The sequence below is a fragment of the Salmo trutta genome, chromosome 14 (assembly GCF_901001165.1).
Source record: "Salmo trutta chromosome 14, fSalTru1.1, whole genome shotgun sequence".
Classification (NCBI taxonomy): Eukaryota; Metazoa; Chordata; class Actinopteri; order Salmoniformes; family Salmonidae; genus Salmo; species Salmo trutta.
Genome location: NC_042970.1, coordinates 42962548 through 42981074, shown reverse-complemented (window position 1 = coordinate 42981074; position 18527 = coordinate 42962548). Strand labels below are relative to the sequence as shown.

At 42.1% G+C, this 18527-nt stretch overlaps 1 protein-coding gene across 2 annotated transcripts; it reads right to left on the bottom strand.

Moving 5' to 3' along the window:
• Positions 1 to 3066: 3066 nt before the first annotated feature.
• Positions 3067 to 6421, bottom strand: LOC115207103 (vesicle transport protein GOT1A-like). Of its 2 annotated transcripts, XM_029774099.1 has the most exons (5): positions 6332 to 6421; positions 5959 to 6050; positions 5405 to 5583; positions 3891 to 3954; positions 3067 to 3515 (listed from the first exon to the last, which is right to left on the bottom strand). In XM_029774099.1, exons 1-5 carry the CDS (start codon positions 6354 to 6356, stop codon positions 3492 to 3494), a joined length of 384 nt encoding a protein of 127 aa, XP_029629959.1. In that variant the 5' UTR covers positions 6357 to 6421; the 3' UTR covers positions 3067 to 3491. The 2 variants fall into 2 exon arrangements, with proteins under 2 accessions (XP_029629959.1, XP_029629958.1); XM_029774098.1 differs by lacking the exon at positions 3067 to 3515 and having other exon boundaries at positions 3695 to 3954.
• Positions 6422 to 18527: the final 12106 nt, after the last annotated feature.

Below are 18527 nucleotides of genomic sequence, written 5' to 3'. Positions count from 1 at the left end.
GTGTCAGAGGAAGGCCCTAAAAATTGTCAAAGACTCCAGCCACCCTAGTCATAGACTGTTCTCTTTGCTACCACATGGCAAGTGGTGCCAGAGCGCCAAGTCTAGGTCAAAAAGGCTTCTCAACAGCTTCTACCCCCAAGCCATAAGACTCCTGAACAGCTAATCAAAGGGCTACCCAGACCCCTCTTTTACACTGCTGCTACTGTCTGTTAATTATCTATGCATAGTCACTTTAACTCAAGCTACAGATTACCTCAATTACCTCGACTAACTGGTGCCTCCACACATTGACTCTGTATATAGCCTTGCTAGTTAGTGTCTTGGCAATCTTCTTATAGCCCATGTTGAACTTCCAGTGACCAGTCAGTATGAGGGAGTGTGAGAGCGATGACACCAAATTTAACACACCTGCTCCCCATTCACACCTGAGACCTTGTAACACTAACGAGTCACATGACACCAGGGAGGGAAAATGGCTAATTGGGCCCATTTTGGACATTTTCACTTAGGGGTGTACTCACTTTTGTTGCCAGCGGTTTAGACATTAATGGCTGTGTGTTGAGTTATTTTGAGGGGACAGTAAATTTACACTGTTATACAAGCTGTACACTCACTACTTTACATTGTAGCAAAGTGTCATTTCTTCAGTGTTGTCACATGAAAAAATATACTCAAATATTTACAAAAATGTGAGGGGTGTACTCACTTTTGTGAGATACCGTATATTAGTAGTATTGATAACCATATAGCTGCTGACAGCCATACATATTGGAATTGATGTTGATAATACAAGAGAAGCAACATTTTGTAACATAAAAGCTAGCATAATATACCTTCAATGTATCCAGTGGGCATCTCAGAAGCCACAGGCTCATCAAGCAGGGATTGCAGCTCTTGGTCTAAAATATAAGTCAAAATTCATGCTGTTATTTAAACTGTCCACATTTATGATTTCGAGATCTATATCTTGATGGCTAAAGAAACCTGATCCGATGCTCTGTCTTGGCCTTCTTCCTGGCTGCCACTTGGACTAACTGAGAAAACAGAAGAAAAAAAATGAAGACATACTTTGCATGCTTTTGAAACTGGCACAGCACCAAAAGTGAAGAAATGTCAGTAAGGAACTCAGTGGGAAGGTTGATGAATCCCAACAAAAATGTATTCTTAGCATTTTTTTGTTTTAAATAATGCTTTTAGTTTAATGGCAAATACATACAGATATTTACAAACATGGCATCACACTTGTGTTTTACTCCAGAAGAATATGCTGATTTCACTGCAAGTTTCACCCATTTCACAGCACCATAAGTATTTGAAAAGTTCTAACATTATGCACAAAGTAGTAATAATACTTTAAATAACCTACTATGAAAACATTTGATGGTAATTGTATTCTATTGAGTGTCTTTGAAATGTCTGTAAAGCTATAACACTTCATACAATTCAATTGTTTACGCTAACAAATTACAACCAGACACTTGCTGTCACTCTGGCTTGAGGTGGCCTCAAGTCCTCGGCATCTGCAACTTCAGAGAATATCACAGATGTCAAACCATTACCACATTCACAGTACATCCCATACAGCTGGTTGGAACAGAACTTTGAGAAAGTAGGCTCGTTTAATCAGACTTGAAACTTTTAAAACATTACGTGCCTTGTAGGGTCTTTTCAAAGACACTGGCTCTTGAAGTTGCTAATAGAATAAAAAAATAGAACTGTTACACTTTGTTAATGTGACTAATGATGAAGTATGTCAAGATTAGATGGGTGAGGTCATTTCTTCTCATATCAACTGTCATTAGGTTAGGATTTCATGCCGTCTCTACAATTTAAGACTTGTACTTGCATTACCTGTACGCTTTTCTTCACCCACATACTTGATTGTGTGTCAAACTTACTGTAAACTTGCTGATTATACATTTAATGACCTAGTAGCCTAATGCAGGATCTTACCACTAGGGGCTGGTGGAAGCTGTGCCACTGGAAGCTGGGCTTGTCTGGGTTCATTTGTCTTTTTCTGGAGTGCTTCACTTCCATCGTCATCTTACAAAGCACAATGCAAAAAAAAGTAGTCATTATTTTAATCTACTTCCTGATGCATGTAATGCACACTATGGAAGAAGAGTAGTTAAGAAATCCTCACCAGGTGGCTCTACAAGGAATCTGATAGGTTTAGTCACCGCCCTCTTCGCTGGTTCCTCGTCAGAGTCAACATTGGAGGTGTCAACCCCCGTGTGGCTCATTGCTCTGCCACAGTGTAATTGTCTGTACGTGCAATTAACATTGTCAGAAATACTTTCCTATTAAGACTGACAAAACGGGGTCAATTGAGTATTAGTAATTCACATAGTAATACTTTCAGAAAATACATATAGTACTTAAAAAAACATCAAATTGATCAGAAATACACTGTAGACATGGTTAATGTTGTAAATGGAAACTGCTGATTTTTGGGGGAATATCTACATAGGCGTACAGAGGCCCATTATCAGTAACCATCACTCCTGTGTTCCAATGGCACGTTGTGTTAGCTAATGCAAGTTGATCATTTTAAAAGGATAATTGATCATTAGAAAACCCTTTTGCAATTTCCTAGCACAGCTGAAAACTGTTGAGCTGATTAAAGAAGCAATTAAACTGGGCTTCTTTAGATGTATTACTTTACTTTATTCCAACCCGCCCAACACACAAGTCAGGGTACTTCAGTTGAACATCAAGATTATCCGGAAAATAAACTAAATAATGGAACATTGCAAAGGAGAAGTGGTTTGATGAACATGTACCCTCATACCATAGTGTTTTTCCCGATATTATTTCTTGTTCTTGTATTTAAACTGCACAAAAGGGGGTCAGGGTGTTACAAAATAGCACTAGACCTTTTCCCTTCGCTCAAAAATATGTGAAAAAATGTATTCATGAGACATTCTGAATAATAGAAGGCATATCTATTTATAAATGAAATACAGACATCACACAACGCTTTCAAAATGTACACAGTCATCTACAAAGTAATAGATTCCATGTTTACCTTAAAATAAAGTGTGTAATAAAGGATATGATAAACTGTAGATCAAAAACATGGTTTTATTATAAATACATTAGTGGAATGGCAAACACTCATTGCCACACATGGTTTCTCTGGTAGATCATTTTTATGTAAACATTTTAAGAAGAATAGTTCAAGTCCATTGGTTAATACTTGTTGATGGACAAGGCTCTTAGCTACCTCGTTTCCACCACTTCTCTGTCAGTCTCTGTCAAAGGTTGTAGCCAGTCTTAGCCCATAAGCTTTTCCTTTTTTAATCCATCACTTTCATTCCTCCTCTCTTCTTTGCAGCCTCTATTCAACTCTTCCACTCTCCTTCTCTTTCCTCAGACCATAGAAGGGCTACTTCCTAGGAAGTTGTTGTATAACGGAGATAAGAAAGAGAAAGAATAGAGATAGTGAGAGAGAGAAATGTAGAGAGAGCTTCCACTACCTTTCGCTTCTCTCAGACCATAGAGGAGCTGTTTCCCTGGGAGAAGGAAAAAAAGAAGAAAGAGGGAGAGATTTCACTCTTCATGAAGCAGGACTATTGGGAGACTAAAGCTTTCCACTAGACACTTTGTGAAAATGTTATGTGGAATAATCCTCTCTTTGTTGAAACATCGGGGGTGTCTACCCAAACCTCAAGCCGTCTTGGAGTGGGCTAATGCATTGTAGTTTTTTTCCATTGCTTTCTTAGCTCAAACCACGGTTCACAAATGTACTTTTATATCTCCATTATTATATAGGAGAATTATACAAATCATGCTTATAATTAAATCATAACGTATTATGTTTATACAAAGTTATGAGCCTGGCATAGTCACTGTCACAGTTGAAAAAAAATAAAGATTATTGCTCTCACCACATTGAGATAGGGGATATTAACCAACGATAAAATTAATCCAAACGCCATAGGGAAGAATGACCTGGAGGGAGATAGACAAATAAATATGATGTGAGAACATTCTGATCCAGCAAATACTGTCAGTTCAGCTTAGAACTACCACAGAGTGAGTCTGTCTTTAATGTTGCCCAGGTTTCCAAGACAAGTTTCCATTCGGGAAATATGAATATAATCTTATTTTCTCTTAGAACCACAGGGAGGTATCAGACATTTATGATTTTTTGAAATCTAAGCTTTCTCACATGTTTTGGCCACAGTAAAATGTTTGTCTTAGAAAGTGGTTCAAGGCTGGTCCTTGGATCTGGTCAGTAAAGTTATATAAACTTCTGTGGCCAGTTTAGCAGGAACACCACCCCGTTCATGAAAATGGATCACTCCTACAGACAGTCACGTGGCCATGGTTTGATTTATAAAGCAGATTAAACTAGAGGCGAAAGAAACACACACCTATTTAGGCGAGGTGCTGGATAGCAAAGCAGAACACTTGAAAAATTAAAGGAGAGCCGCACACTCTAGGAGCTCAGATGCAATAATTTAATAACCTAATATCCAACATTTCGACAGACAAGCTTAATAAAGCAGGCAGACAGGCATTGAGGCATTCAGTTACTGTTCGACTGAAAGTTAGAATGGGCAAAATGAGTGGCCAACGCAACTTTGAGCATGGTATGATCATTGGTTCCAGTATCTCAGAAAAGTGTGGGCTCCTGGGTTTTTCGCGCACAACAGTGTCTAGAGTTAACCAAGAATGGAGCGACAAACAAAAAAGATCCAGTCAGCAGTAGTCTTGTGGGTAAAAACAGCTCTTTGATGAGAGGTCGAAGGAGAATCGCAAGAATCATGCAAGCTAACAGGTGGGCCACAAACAGGCAAACAGTGATGTACAGAACGACATCTCAGAGAGCACAGGGATCTAACCAAGGAACAGACAGATATAGGACGGGCAATCAACAAGGTAATGGAGTCCAGATGAGTCCAGCAAGCACTGATGCGTGTAATGATGGTGACAGGTGTGCGTAATGATGGGCATCCTGGCGTCCTCGAGCGCCAGTAAGGAGGAGCAGGAGCAGACGTGACACATATGATATGTGAATGGGCAACATTCCATTCCGAAGTCTGAGTTTATATTCTATTGCGTCAGTCCAAATAATTGCTGCCATCGATTTCAATTAATTTTGCTCCGTTTTTTATGTGGTTGGAACTTTCCAATCAGTCGGTATGAAAGAGATGAAACGAGGCAGGCATTTAAAAATAGGGTGCTGTCGCCAAGGTACTGTATGTCTCTCATCTAGCATAATCCTCTCCCAGCTATCCTGTTTTTAAGTTGTTGTTCCTACTTGCTTCCATTAACGCTTGTCTTCTAAGATGCTCTGGATGTCTAAGGCACTCAATGATGAAAGTGTCTGCTGAATTACCAAAATGTAAAATGTCCTCTTTTTCACTATCCTAGAGGTGCTCTTTTTTTTACACACCTGAACAGGAGCACGAAGCCGTAGCTCTCCACAGCCATGCCAATGATTGGCCAGCGGAACAACACCAAGGCCACGCCCCCCAGGAAGAAGGTGGAGCCTCTGAGCTTCTGTCTCTGGAAGAAGAACCCTGCCGTCCTTTTCAGGCCAATGATGAATGCCAGGCCAGCCAGAAACAGAACCTGGAGAAAAGAAGGACGAGACAAGCTTTGTTTGAAAACGTAGAAAATACATTCTTCCTGTTTGTGCAGCTAATATTGTCACTGTCACTATTACTTCCTGTTACTGTGACTATTGTCAAGCAACCCAATTGCCGTTGAAAAAAATATGTAGACAATACAGTGCAGGTGTGTATTAATTCCAAAATATTGGTTGTAGAATTAGAGTACCATGTGAAAACAGTATAAGTCATGTTGTGTGTAACATCATGTTATTAACGCTATATCAGTGGCCTCTGTTGACCTGTTACCTGCTTCCCCTAGCCAGGCGGTGAAGGAACGTTGCATGGTGGTGAGAGGGGAGCACAGTGTCAGTGTGTGATAGCGATTATTACTCACATTCCCAAATGCCAGTAAGACAGAGTCAAAGTACAGAAGCACGCCAAAGAGCAGAAAGAAGAGGCCGAAGCCTGTGAGACCAACACCAATCTCTGGAACACACACACACACAAACATTTGTGAGAGTCAGCCCGGGTAGTTCAACCAACTATAAGCCTACAGACTGTTCATACATTTAGACAACCTCTAGAGGTAAAACTCACAGTATTCATATCCATAAAGGCTTTCACCATGACACACTTCAAAGTTCAAAGTCTACACAATGACATCACTCAAGTCCAAGTACATGTTGCTTATCGCAAGTCTCAGAGTTGAAGGTAAAAAAATAAAATAAACATTGTGATTGTATGGACAGCTGTTATTAACCACTTACTCTGAGTCTCTGTGATTGAAACCATGATGATGTTTTCGTCCTCCCCTGAATTCTCTCTCCTTCACTCCCCCTGTTGCGTATCTCTCTCGCTCCTTCTCCTTGGAAGTTCGGTGTAGATCTATGCTCCTTCCTTCCTGTGGTGACCTTTGAAGTGAGCTGTCACCGTGTGAACATTAACCAGACTGGGGGGGGTGGAGATGGAGGGAACCCCCAAAAGTCACCAGACCTTAGCGATGAGTAATTTAGTTGTCAATCAATACTGGGATTGCCAATAGCATCTGTTTATTCATTCATTTATACAGGAGCTGCCTTCCCTGAAAAGGTGACTCTTTGAAAAGGACTCAGATTATCATAATGGGATTTCCAAGCTTGAATCAATCCCTTAGTTTGAAGAAATTAGCCAGGGGTGGATTGGCCATCTGGCAATTCTGGAAAACTAAACTGGCCGCGTTGCGTGCACAAGTGTTGCAAAATAAATGTACACATACAGTGCATTCAGAAAGTATTCAAACCCCTTGACTTGTTCCACATTTTGCTGTGTTACAGCCTAACCTCAACCATCTCAAATCAAATCAAATTTTATTGGTCACATGGTTAGCAGATGTTATTGCGAGTGTAGCGAAATGCTTATGCTTCTAGATCTGACAGTGCAGCAGTATCTAACAGGTAATATGTGACAATTCCACAACAAAACTTACTATATAACAAATTCCACAACAAAACCTAACACACACAATTTAGTAAAGGAATGGGATGAGAATACATAAGTATAAAATATATGGATGAGCAGTGACAGAGCGGCTAAGGTGCAATAGATACGGAAGGATACAGTTTACAGTATATACAGTTGAAGTCGGAAGTTTACATGCACCGTAGCCCATTACACTTAAACTCAGTTTTTCACAATTGCTGACATTTAATCCCAGTAAAATGTCAGGAATTGAAATGAAATGTCAGAATAATAGTAGAGTGATTTATTTCAGATTTTATTTCTTTCATCACATTCCCATTGGGTCAGAAGTTTACATACACTCAATTGGTTTTGGTAGCATTGCCTTTAAATTGTTTAACTTGGGTCAAATGCTTCGGGTAGCCTTCCACAAGCTTCCCACAATAAGTTGGGTGGATTTAGGCCCATTCCTCCTGACAGAGCTGATGTAACTGAGTCAGGTTTGTAGGCCTCCTTGCTCGCACACGATTTTTCAGTTCTGCCCACAAGTTTTCTATAGGATTGAGGTCAGGTCTTTGTGATGGCCACTACAGTACCTTGACTTTGTTGTCCTTAAGCCATTTTGCCAGGACTTTGGAAGTATGCTTGGGGTCATTTTCCATTTGGAAGACCCATTTACGACCAAGCTTTAACTTCCTGACTGATGTCTTGAGATGTTGCTTCAATATATCCATATAATCTTTCTTCCTCATGATGCCAACTATTTTGTGAAGTGCACCAGTCCCTCCTGCAGCAAAGCACCCCCACAACATGATGCTGCCACCCCCGTGCTTCACGGTTGAGATGGTGTTTTTCGGCTTGCAAGCCTCCCCCTTTATCCTCCAAACATAACGATGGTCATTATGGCCAAACACTTGTATTTTTTTTCATCAGACCAGAGGACATTTCTCCAAAAAGTACAATCTTTGTCCCCATGTGCAGTTGCAAACCATAGTCTGGCTTTATTATGATGATTTTGGAGCAGTGGCTTTTTCCTTGTTGAGCGTCGTTTCAGGTTATGTCGATATAAGACTCATTTTACTGTGGATACAGATACTTTTGTACTTGTTTCCTCCAGCATCTTCACAAGGTCCTTTGCTGTTGTCCTGGGATTGATTTGCACTTTTTGCACCAAAGTACCTTCATCTCTAGGAGACAGAACGCGTCTCCTTCCTGAGCGGTATGACGGCTGCGTGGTCCCATGGTGTTTATACTTGCGTACTATTGTTTGTACAGATGAACGTGGTTCCTTCAGGCATTTGGAAATTGCTCCCAAGGATGAACCAGACTTGTAGTGGTCTACAAATATTTTTCTGAGGTGTTGGCTGATTTCTTTTGATTTCCCCATGATGTCATGCAAAGAGGCACTGAGTTTGAAAGTAGGCCTTGAAATACATCCACAGGTACACCTCCAATTGACTCAAATTATGGCAATTAGCCTATCAGAAGCTTCTAAAGCCATGACATAATTTTCTAGAATTTTCCAAGCTTATTAAAGGCACAGTCAACTTAGTGTATGCAAACTTCTGACCCACTAGAATTGTGATACAGTGACTTATAAGTGAACAATTGTTGGAAAAATTACTTGGTGTCATGCACAAAGTAGATGTCCGAACCGACTTGCCAAAATTATAGTTTGTTAACAAGAAATTTGTGGAATGGCTGAAAAACGAGTTTTGATGACTCCAACCTCAGTGTATTTAAACTTCCGACTTCAACTGTACTAATGAGATGAGTAATGCGAGATATGTAAACATTCTTAAAGTGGCATTATTAAACTGACTAGTGTTCCATTTATTAAAGTGGCCAATGATATCAGATCTGTAGGTAGCAGCCGCCTCTCTGTGCTAGTTGTGGCTGTTTAACAATCTGATGGCTTTGAGATAGAAAATGTTTTTCATTCTCTCTGTCCCAGCTTTGATGCACTTTTACTGACCTTGCCTTCTGGATGGAAACAGGGTGAACAGGTAGTGGCTCGGGTGGTTATTGTCCTTGATTATCTTTTTGCCTTCTTGTGACATCGGGTGTTGTAGGTGTCCTGGAGGGCAGGTAGTTTGCCCCCGGTGATGCGTTGTGCAGACCGCACCACCCTCTGGAGAGCCCTGTGGTTGTGGGTGGTACAGTTGCCGTACCAGGCGGTGATACAGCCTGACAGGATGTTCTCAATTGTGCACCTGTAAAAGTTAGTGAGGGTTTTTGGTGACAATCCACATTTTGTCAGTCTCCTGATGTTGAAGAGGCGCTATTGCGCCTTCTTCACCACGATGTCTGTGTGCGTGGACCATTTAGTTTATATCGGTGACATGTACACCGAGGAACTTAAAACTTTCCACCTTCTCCACTGCTGTCCCGTCGATGCTCCCTTTGCTGTTTCCTGAAGTCCACAATCTCTTTTGTTTTGCTGACATTGACTGAGAGGTTATTTCCCTGACACCACACTACGAGGGTCCTCACTTCCTCCCTGTAGGCTGTCTCGTCATTGTTGGTATTCAAGCCTACCACTGTAGTGTTGTCTGCAAACGTGATGATTGAGTTGGAGGCGTGCATGGTCATGCAGTCGTGGGACAACAGGGAGTACAGGAGAGGGCTGAGAATGCACCGTTGTTGGGCCCCAGTGTTGAGCATCAGCGGAGTGGAGATGTTGTTTCCTACCTTCACCACCTGGGGGCGGCCCGTCAGGAAGTCCAAGACCCAGTTCCACAAGACGGGGTCGAGACCCAGGGTCTCAAGCTTAAATTATGAGTTTGGAGGGTACTATGGTGTTGAATGCTGAGCTGTATAGGGCAGTGTGGGATAGGGCAGTGTGCAGTGTGATGGCGATTGTATCGTCTGTGGACGTATTGGGGTGGTAAGCAAATTGGAATGGGTCTAGGGTGACAGGTAGGGCGGAGGTGATATGATCCTTGACTAGTCTCTCAAAGCACTTCATGATGACAGAAGTGAAAACAACTGGACGATAGTCATTTAGTTCAGTAACCTTAGCTTTCTTGGGAGCATGAACAATCTATACATAATACCCCATAATGACGAAGTGAAAACATGCATTTAGAAATGTTTGGCAATTTATTGAAGATGAAGTACAGAAATATCTCATCTACATAAGTATTCAAATCAAATCAAATTGTATTTGTCACATGCGCCGAATACAACAGCTGTAGAACTTACAGCGAAATGCTTACTTACATGCCCTTAACCAACAATGCAGCTTTAAGAAAATACCTAAAAATGTAAGAGATAAGAATAACAAATAATTAAAGAGCAGCAGTAAATAACAATAGCGGGGCTATATACAAGGGGTACGGGTACATAGTAAATGTACGGGGGCACTGGTGTCGAGGTAATTGAGGTAATCTGTACATGTAGGTAGAGTTATTAAAGTGACTATGCATAGATAATAACAGAGAGTAGCAGCAGCATAGAGGGGGGGGGTGGGCGCAATGCATATAGTCTGTGTAGCCACTTGATTAGCTGCTCAGGAGTCTTATGGCTTGAGTTGGGGGTAGAAGCTGTTTAGAAGCCTCTTGGACCTAGACATGGTGCTCCGGTACCACTTGCCGTGCTGTAGCAGAGACAACAGTCTGTGACTAGGTGGCTGGAGTCTTTGACCATTTTTAAGGCCTTCCTCTGACACCGCCTGGTAAAGAGGTCCTGGATGGCAGAAAGCTTGGCCCCGGTGATGTACTGGGCCATACGCACTACCCTCTGTAGTGCCTTGCAGTCAGTTGCCATACCAGGCAGTGATGCAACCCGTCAGGATGCTCTCGATGGTGCAGCTGTAGAACCTTTTGAGGATCTGATGACCCATGCCAAATCTTTACAGTCTCTTGAGGGGGAATAGGTTTTGTCATGCCCTCTTCACAACTGTCTTGGTGTGCTTGGACAATGTTAGTTTGTTGGTGATGTGGTCGCCAAGGAACTTGACGCTGTCAACCTGCTAAACTACAGCCCCGACAATGAGAATGGGGGCGAGCTCGGTCCTTCTTTTCCTGTAGTCCACAATCATCTCCTTTGTCTTGATCACGTTGAGGGAAAGGTTGTTGTCCTTGCACCACACGGTCAGGTCTCTGACCCCCTCCCTATAGGCTGTCTCATCGTTGTCGATGATCAGGCCTGCCACTGTTGTGTCATCAGCAAACTTAATGATGATGTTGGAGTCGTGCCTGAGGGTACTGGAGGGTACTGAGCACGCACCCCTGACCTAGTCTGGTAGACTCGTGTCTACACTCCCAAGCCCTGCCACATTCGACAAGTGTCGGAGCCAGTGTAGTACAATTCGATCTTAGTCCTGTATTGACGCTTTTCTGTTTGATGGTTCGTCGGAGGGCATAGGGAGATTTCTTATAAGTTTCCAGGTTAGAGTCCCGCTCCTTGAAGCTTAAGCTTTAGTGTGAATGTTGCCTGTAATCCATGGCTTCTGGTTGGGGTATGTACGTACAGTCACTGTGGGGATGACGTCCTCAATGCACTTATTATGCACTTATTGATAAAGCCAGTGACTGATGAGGTGTACTCCTCAATGCCATCGGAAGAATCCCGGAACATATTCCAGTCTGTGCTAGCAAAACAGTCTTGTAGTTTAGCATTTGCTTCATCTGATCACTTTTTTATTGACAGAGTCACTGGTGCATCCTGCTTTAATTGTTGCTTGTAAGCAGTAATCAGATTGATAGAGTTATGGTCACATTTGCCAAATGGAGGGCAAAGGAGAGCTTTGTACTGTGTGTACTCTGTGTGTGGAGTAAAGGTGGTCTAGAATTTTTTTTCGTCTGGGTGCTAGAAATGAGGTAAACTGATTTAGGTTTCCCTGCATTAAAGTCCCCTGCCACTAGGAACGCCGCCTCTGGATGAGCGTTTTCCTGTTTGCTTATGGCGGAATACAGCTCATTGACTGCGGTTTTAGTGCCAGCCTCGGTCTGTGGTGGTATGTAGACATCTACGAAAAATACAGATAAACTCTCTTGGTAGATAGTGTGGTCTACAGTATATCATGAGATACTCTACCTCCGGCGAGCAAAACCTTGAGATTTCCTTAGATATTGTGCACCGGCTATTGTTTCCAAATATGCATTGGTCCCCGCCCCGTGTCTTACCAGAGGCTGCTGTTCTGTCCTGCTGATAGTGTATAACCCGGCAGTTGTATGTTCTTAATGTCGTCGTCAGCCACAACTCTGTGAAACATAGGATATTACAGTTTTCAATGTCCTGTTGGTAGGATATACGTGCTTTCAGTTCATCCCATTTATTTTCCAGCGATTGAAGGTTAGCTAGTAGGATGGAAGGCAAGGGCAGATTAGCCACTCGTCACATGAGCCTCACAAGGCACCCTGATCTCTTTCCGCGAATCCTTTGTTTCCTTTTCCAGCGAATCGCGAGGATCTGGGCCTGGTCGGGTGTCTGTAGTAGTATATCCCTCCTGTCCGACTCATTGAAGAAAAACTCTTCACACCTCTTAGTCAATACTTTGTAGAAGCACCTTTGGCAGCAAATAGGCTTCCTTCTTTTTACTCTGTCAATGAGGTTAGTAATTGTAGAGTAACTACAATGTTGTTGATCCATCCTCCGTTTTCTCTTATCAGAGCCATTAAACTCTGTAACTGTTTTAAAGTCACCATTGGCCTCATGGTGAAATCCCTGAGCGGTTTGCTTCCTCTCCGGCAACTGAGTTAGGAAGGACACCTGTATCTTTGTAGTGACTGGGTGTTTTGATACACCATCCAAACTGTAATTAATAACTTCACTATGCTCAAAAATATATTAAAATATATCTTTTTTAAACCAACTACCAATAGGTGCCCTTCTTTACGAGGCATTGGAAAACCTCCCTGGTCTTTGTAGTTGAATCTGTGTTTGACATTCACTGCTCGACTTGAGGGACATTACAATTATGTGTATGTGTGGGGTACAGAGATGAGGCAGTCATTCAAAACTCATGTTAACCCATAAGAGTCTAAGCCCTGTCAAAGCTGGGGGGGAGGGGGTTCTTAGGTTCTACTAAGCTATATGGAATTGTTTTAAGAATGTCATACCAAAGATAATTTTGCGATATGATTTAGAATTTTAAGACCCCTTGAAGTTTAACAAAAAAAATAAAAACGTTAGAAAAAAAATTATACACAATTATACACACAATTATACACATTAACACATTGAATAACATATTCACTACATGTAACAACAGATAGTCCCCCCCAAAATATCTAAAGGAAGTTGGTTCTAAAGTGTCTGTCCAACATCTGAGAACTACAGTATAAGAAAGATCAGGATGTATTTAACCCCTTATTTATGTATTGTGAGGCCGGTGGGGGTCCTAAAGAAAAACTGACATGTACGCGTCTGAGTCTCGCCGTTACACAGAGGGGGCATATTAGTGTGTAGCCCAAACTTTTCGGACACTACAGACAGAAGTTGACAGATCGGCTAAACAAGATGCTTGTGGGGGTCATAGAGCAAAATGTTCATGAGAGTCTCATGATTCCATAGAGGGGTACGTAGGCCAAAGCTTTCGGACACTACAGACGATTTTGTGAGAAGACTAATTTTCGGGATGTCTTATGGTCTGACAAACACGCTCTAACTCTGTCATCTTTAACCGCAGATGCGGAAGGGCGACATAGGCGGGTGCAGTGGATTGAGAAGCATCCAATGTAAAAAAAACGGATATCACTAGCTTAACACTATTATTGCACACAGAGCGAGTCTATGCAGCTTATGTGACTTGTTAAGCACATTTTTACTCCTGAACTTATTTAGGTTGACCATAATAAAGGGATTGAATACATATTGACTCAAGACATTTCAGCTTTTCATTTGAAATGTATTTGTAAACATTTCTCAAAATATTTGTAAACATTTTTCAAAATACAATTCCACTTTGACATTATGGGGTACTGTGTGTAGGTCAGTGACCCCAAAACTCTTAATTTAATCCATTTAAAATTCTGCCTGTAACACAAAAACATGTGGAAAAAGTCAAGGTGTGTGATTACTTTTTGAAGGTACTGTACATGTCATTCAACCATTTAATCTGAACTGCTTGTGCGTGTCCACTGGGTCTGCATAGCCAGACACTAAAACAGAACTTGGTTCTATTTTAGACGGTGGATGCGCTGCAAGTCCTACCTCTCCCATCTACTCTTTGATTTTTACAATCATGCTAACTGTAATGATGGAGTGGTGAGTCGGAAGCAGGTGGAACGTTTTAATAAAACAAAACCAAGAACACACCACTAACATGAGGCAGTATGCCGATACACAAGAACAATACCAACTGGTGAGTGAACATGGGAGAGTGACATATAAAGGGGAGGAAATGATGAAGGTATTGGAGTCTAGGTGTGATTCATAATGGTTCACAGGTGCATATAATGATGAGTGCCAGGTGTGCGTAATGATGATTCCCAGGACTGATGGTTCGAACTCTGGCGACGGCGTACGCCGGAGGGGAAGAGCAGGAGCAGACGTGACACTAACCCACGTGGTTGATTGAAAGATGAACGAGGTCCAGTTGGTGGTGATAATGCACCTTAAAGTTGGTTGCCAACTTTCATATAAAATCCACAGAAGTAGGAGATTGATGAACAAGAGATTATTAAAAGAAAATGAACTAAAAACAAACTAGTTTTCCCCCTTTAATCTGTGGATTAATTGTCGTAGAGTAGAGAACACACAATTTTGTATGACTGAAAATAGGTCAAAATTATACACATAAACAAGGACAACATGCATTTCAGGTAAATAACCACCCAAATTTCCCAGGTCAAATTAGCTAGCAACAGCAATCTAGCTAAATGTCCATGAATATTTAATGTGTGTTTCGACCCATTCCCAAACTAATATAGTAGGTTCAGAGTTGGTTTTGGTATTTTAAACTCTGAAATTGAACTACATGTCATCGAAAATGTAATCTACGTAATCTCCAAATGTAATTATTTATCATCAGAGACATAAACAATAACTAGTAATGCTGCATACTCCAAGGAAGGTTAAAATCTCACTTTTCTGGTAAAATGTAACAATCGTCTGGAAGAGGGGACCAAGATGCAGCGTGGTGAGTGTTCATATTGAATTTTAATAATACAAAAAACTTGAACATAAGACGCAAACGAACGCCAACAGTTCTGTCGGTGCAAACCACACAACAGAAACAACTACCCACAAAACCCCAAAGGAAAACAGGCTGCCTAAGTATGATTCCTAATCAGAGACAACGATAGACAGCTGCCTTTGATTAGGAACCCTACTCGGCCCAAAACAAAGAAATACAAAAACATAGAAAAAGGAACATAGAACGCCCACCCAATGTAACACCCTGGCCTAACCAAAATAAAGAACAAAAAAAACCCTCTCTATGGCCAGGGCGTTACATAAAAATAGTTCTCACTTTTGAGGACACAAGCACAAGTACACTGTACAAATATGATACATTTTATATGATGTATTTCCTATTCAACAAAACTGTATGAATAAGGTTTGAAATTACTTATTTTTTCTAAATATAATGTAATTCATAAAAAAATGACTAACTATAAAAATGTCACCATCCTTATAACTGTAAAATACATATTTGCATATTTAGTGTTAGAGAAAATGTGCATATTGTCCAAAGGTCTCTCTTGATCAAAACGTCTGCCCCCATCGATGTGAATGACACATAGAATTCTAGCTTGGCTTCCTGAACTCCCTAGGAACTCACCTTTCATCTCATATTAACCTTGTCCATCTATGACAAACAGAAAGTGGTTTCTGTTTAAAATCTATGAATTACGTTAGGTTATTGTCAACAGCAGTGAAAGCACTCTCTCCTGCTGCGATATGATGCAAGGATTCCAGGCATATAAACTCAGCAAAAAAAGAAACGTCTCTTTTCAGGGCCTTGTCTTTCAAAGATAATTTGTAAAAATCCAAATAACTTCACAGATCTTCATTGTAACGGGTTTAAACACTGTTTCCCATGCTTGTTCAATGAACCATAAACAATCAAAGAACATGCACCTGTGGAGCGGTCATTAAGACACTGACAGTAGGCAATTAAGGTCACAGTTATGGAAACTTAGGACACTAAAGAGGCCTATCTACTGACTCTGAAAAACACCAAAAGAAAGATGCCCAAGATCCCTGCTCATCTGCATGAACATTGCTTAGGCATGCTGCAAGGAGGCATGAGGACTGCAGATGTTGCCAGGAAAAAAATTGCAATGTCCGTACTGTGAGACGCCTAAGACAGCGCTACAGAGAAACAGGACGGACAGCTGATCGTCCTCGCAGTGACAGACCACATTTAACAACACTTGCACAGGATCGGTACATCCGAACATCGCACCTGTGGGACAGGTACAGGATGGCAACAACAACTGCCCAAGTTACACCAGGAACGCACAATCCCTCCATCAGTGCTCAGACTGTCCGCAATAGGCTGAGAGGCTGGACTGAGGGCTTGTAGGCCTGTTGTAAGGCAGGTCCTCACCAGACATCACCGGCAACAATGTCGCCTATGGGCACAAACCCACCGTCGCTGGACCAGACAGGACTGGCAGAAAGTGCTTTTCAATGACGAGTCGCGGTTTTGTCTCATCGGGGGTGATGGTCAGATTCGCTTTTATCGTCGACGGAATGAGCGTTACACCGAGGCCTGTCCCCCAGAGTGGGATCGATTTAGAGGTGGAGAGTCCGTCATGGTCTGGGGCGGTGTGTCACAGCATCATCGGACTGAGCTTGTTGTCATTGCAGGCAATCTCAACGCTGTGCGTTACAGGGAAGACATCCTCCTCCCTCATGTGGTACAATTTGGAGGTGGAGAGTCCGTCATGGTCTGGGGCGGTGTGTCACAGCATCATCGGACTGTGTGTGTTGTCATTGCAGGCAATCTCAACACTGTGCGTTACAGGGAAGACATCCTCCTCCCTGGCTCATCCTGACATCATCCCCCAGCATGACAATGCCACCAGCCATACTGCTCGTTATGTGTGTGATTTCCTGCAAGACAGGAATGTCAGTGTTCTGCCATGGCCAGTGCTCAGACTGTCCGCAATAGGCTGAGAGGCTGGACTGAGGGCTTGTAGGCCTGTTGTAAGGCAGGTCCTCACCAGACATCACCGGCAACAATGATCCCTGATCTCAATCCTGATCTCAATCCCATTGAGTACGTCTGGGACCTGTTGGATCGGAGGTTGAGGGCTAGGGCCATTCCCCCCAGAAACGTACGGGAACTTGCAAGTGGCTTGGTGGAAGAGTGGGGTAACAGCTCACAGGAAGAACTGGCAAATCTGGTGCAGTCCATGAGGAGGAGATGCACTGCAGTACTTAATACAGCTGATGGCCACACCAGATACTGACTGTTACTTTTGATTTTGAACTGCCCTTTGTTCAGGGACACATTATTCAATTTCTGTTAGTCACATGTCTTTGGAACTTGTTCAGTTTATGTCTCAGTTGTTGAATCTTGTAATGTTCATACAAATATTTACACATGATAAGTTTGCTGAAAATAAGCGCAGTTGACAGTGAGAGGACGTTTCTTTTTTTGCTGAGTTTACGTTGTTAGTGGCTGTGATGTGAGGTTCAGCCATGAGTTGATGAAGTCAGAAGAGCGAAGGACATACCAGCTTCAAGTCACGTCAGATTTCACATCCTGCATCACATAGGCAGAAGAGAAATACTCCTGTGTCCGTGAGAATCAGGGCTACTGCCCCTTGAAAGCCATTTCGATCTACGGTGTCCACAGATCAATTTATAAGTGAATAACTATTATCAGAAGCATGCAGGTCCCCTGAACAGGGGACTTTACATCAAAGTTATTTTAACCTGCTTCTCATAAATGCATCTGATGGGGATTGACAAAATCAAGATGCGCACAATGGAGCATGCGCGGAACCGGTTTGGTCATTATGTTATACTAATCTATAATGAGCCTCTGGCTGATCAGTGGGTAACGGTCGCCCATCTTTCTATATGAGCGGGCCTTGTTTTCTGATAGGCGGACCTGAAGTCATGCAAACTCGCATTCAAAGTCAAACACGTCATCAGCAAAGATACTTGCTCCAACTCCATCATCAGTTAGACAGCCAAGATCATGGATCATGCTGCTGTGTGACAAGTGAGCCACTCTCCCCTCCCCCATGTGCTCAACAGAAGAATGCATTCTAATCGTATAACATTTCAAAATGCAATTGCAGGAAAACACACCTTTAGAAGCGTTGTCCCCTTGTCTCTGTCAAAGAGAAGAAAGTCTCAGCTTTCTGTTAGTATTTTCAGCTCAATTGCAACTATTTTAAAACCAAGATAGTTGCAATTGTTTTACTCTTCCTGGGGTCCAGCAAAATTAAGGCAGTTTATACAATTTTAAAAACATTACAATACATTCATAGACTGTGTGCCCTCAGGCCCCTACTCCACCACAACCACATATATACAGTGGTTCCTCCTTTTAAAAGTTGCGAGCTTACACTGCGGGACTTAGAGGTACCCAGCGTCACGGCTTCATTGCTCCAG

Excerpts from the sequence above, each read along its gene's own strand:
- LOC115207103 (XM_029774098.1), bottom strand. The coding sequence starts at position 6,356 with ATGGTTTCAATCACAGAGACTCAGA. Across the intron at positions 6,051-6,331 it reads TTCAATCACAGAGACTCAGA|AGATTGGTGTTGGTCTCACA; the intron begins GTAAGTGGTTAA and ends TGTGTGTTCCAG. Across the intron at positions 3,955-5,404 it reads GGCTTCGTGCTCCTGTTCAG|GTCATTCTTCCCTATGGCGT; the intron begins GTGTGTAAAAAA and ends ATCTCCCTCCAG.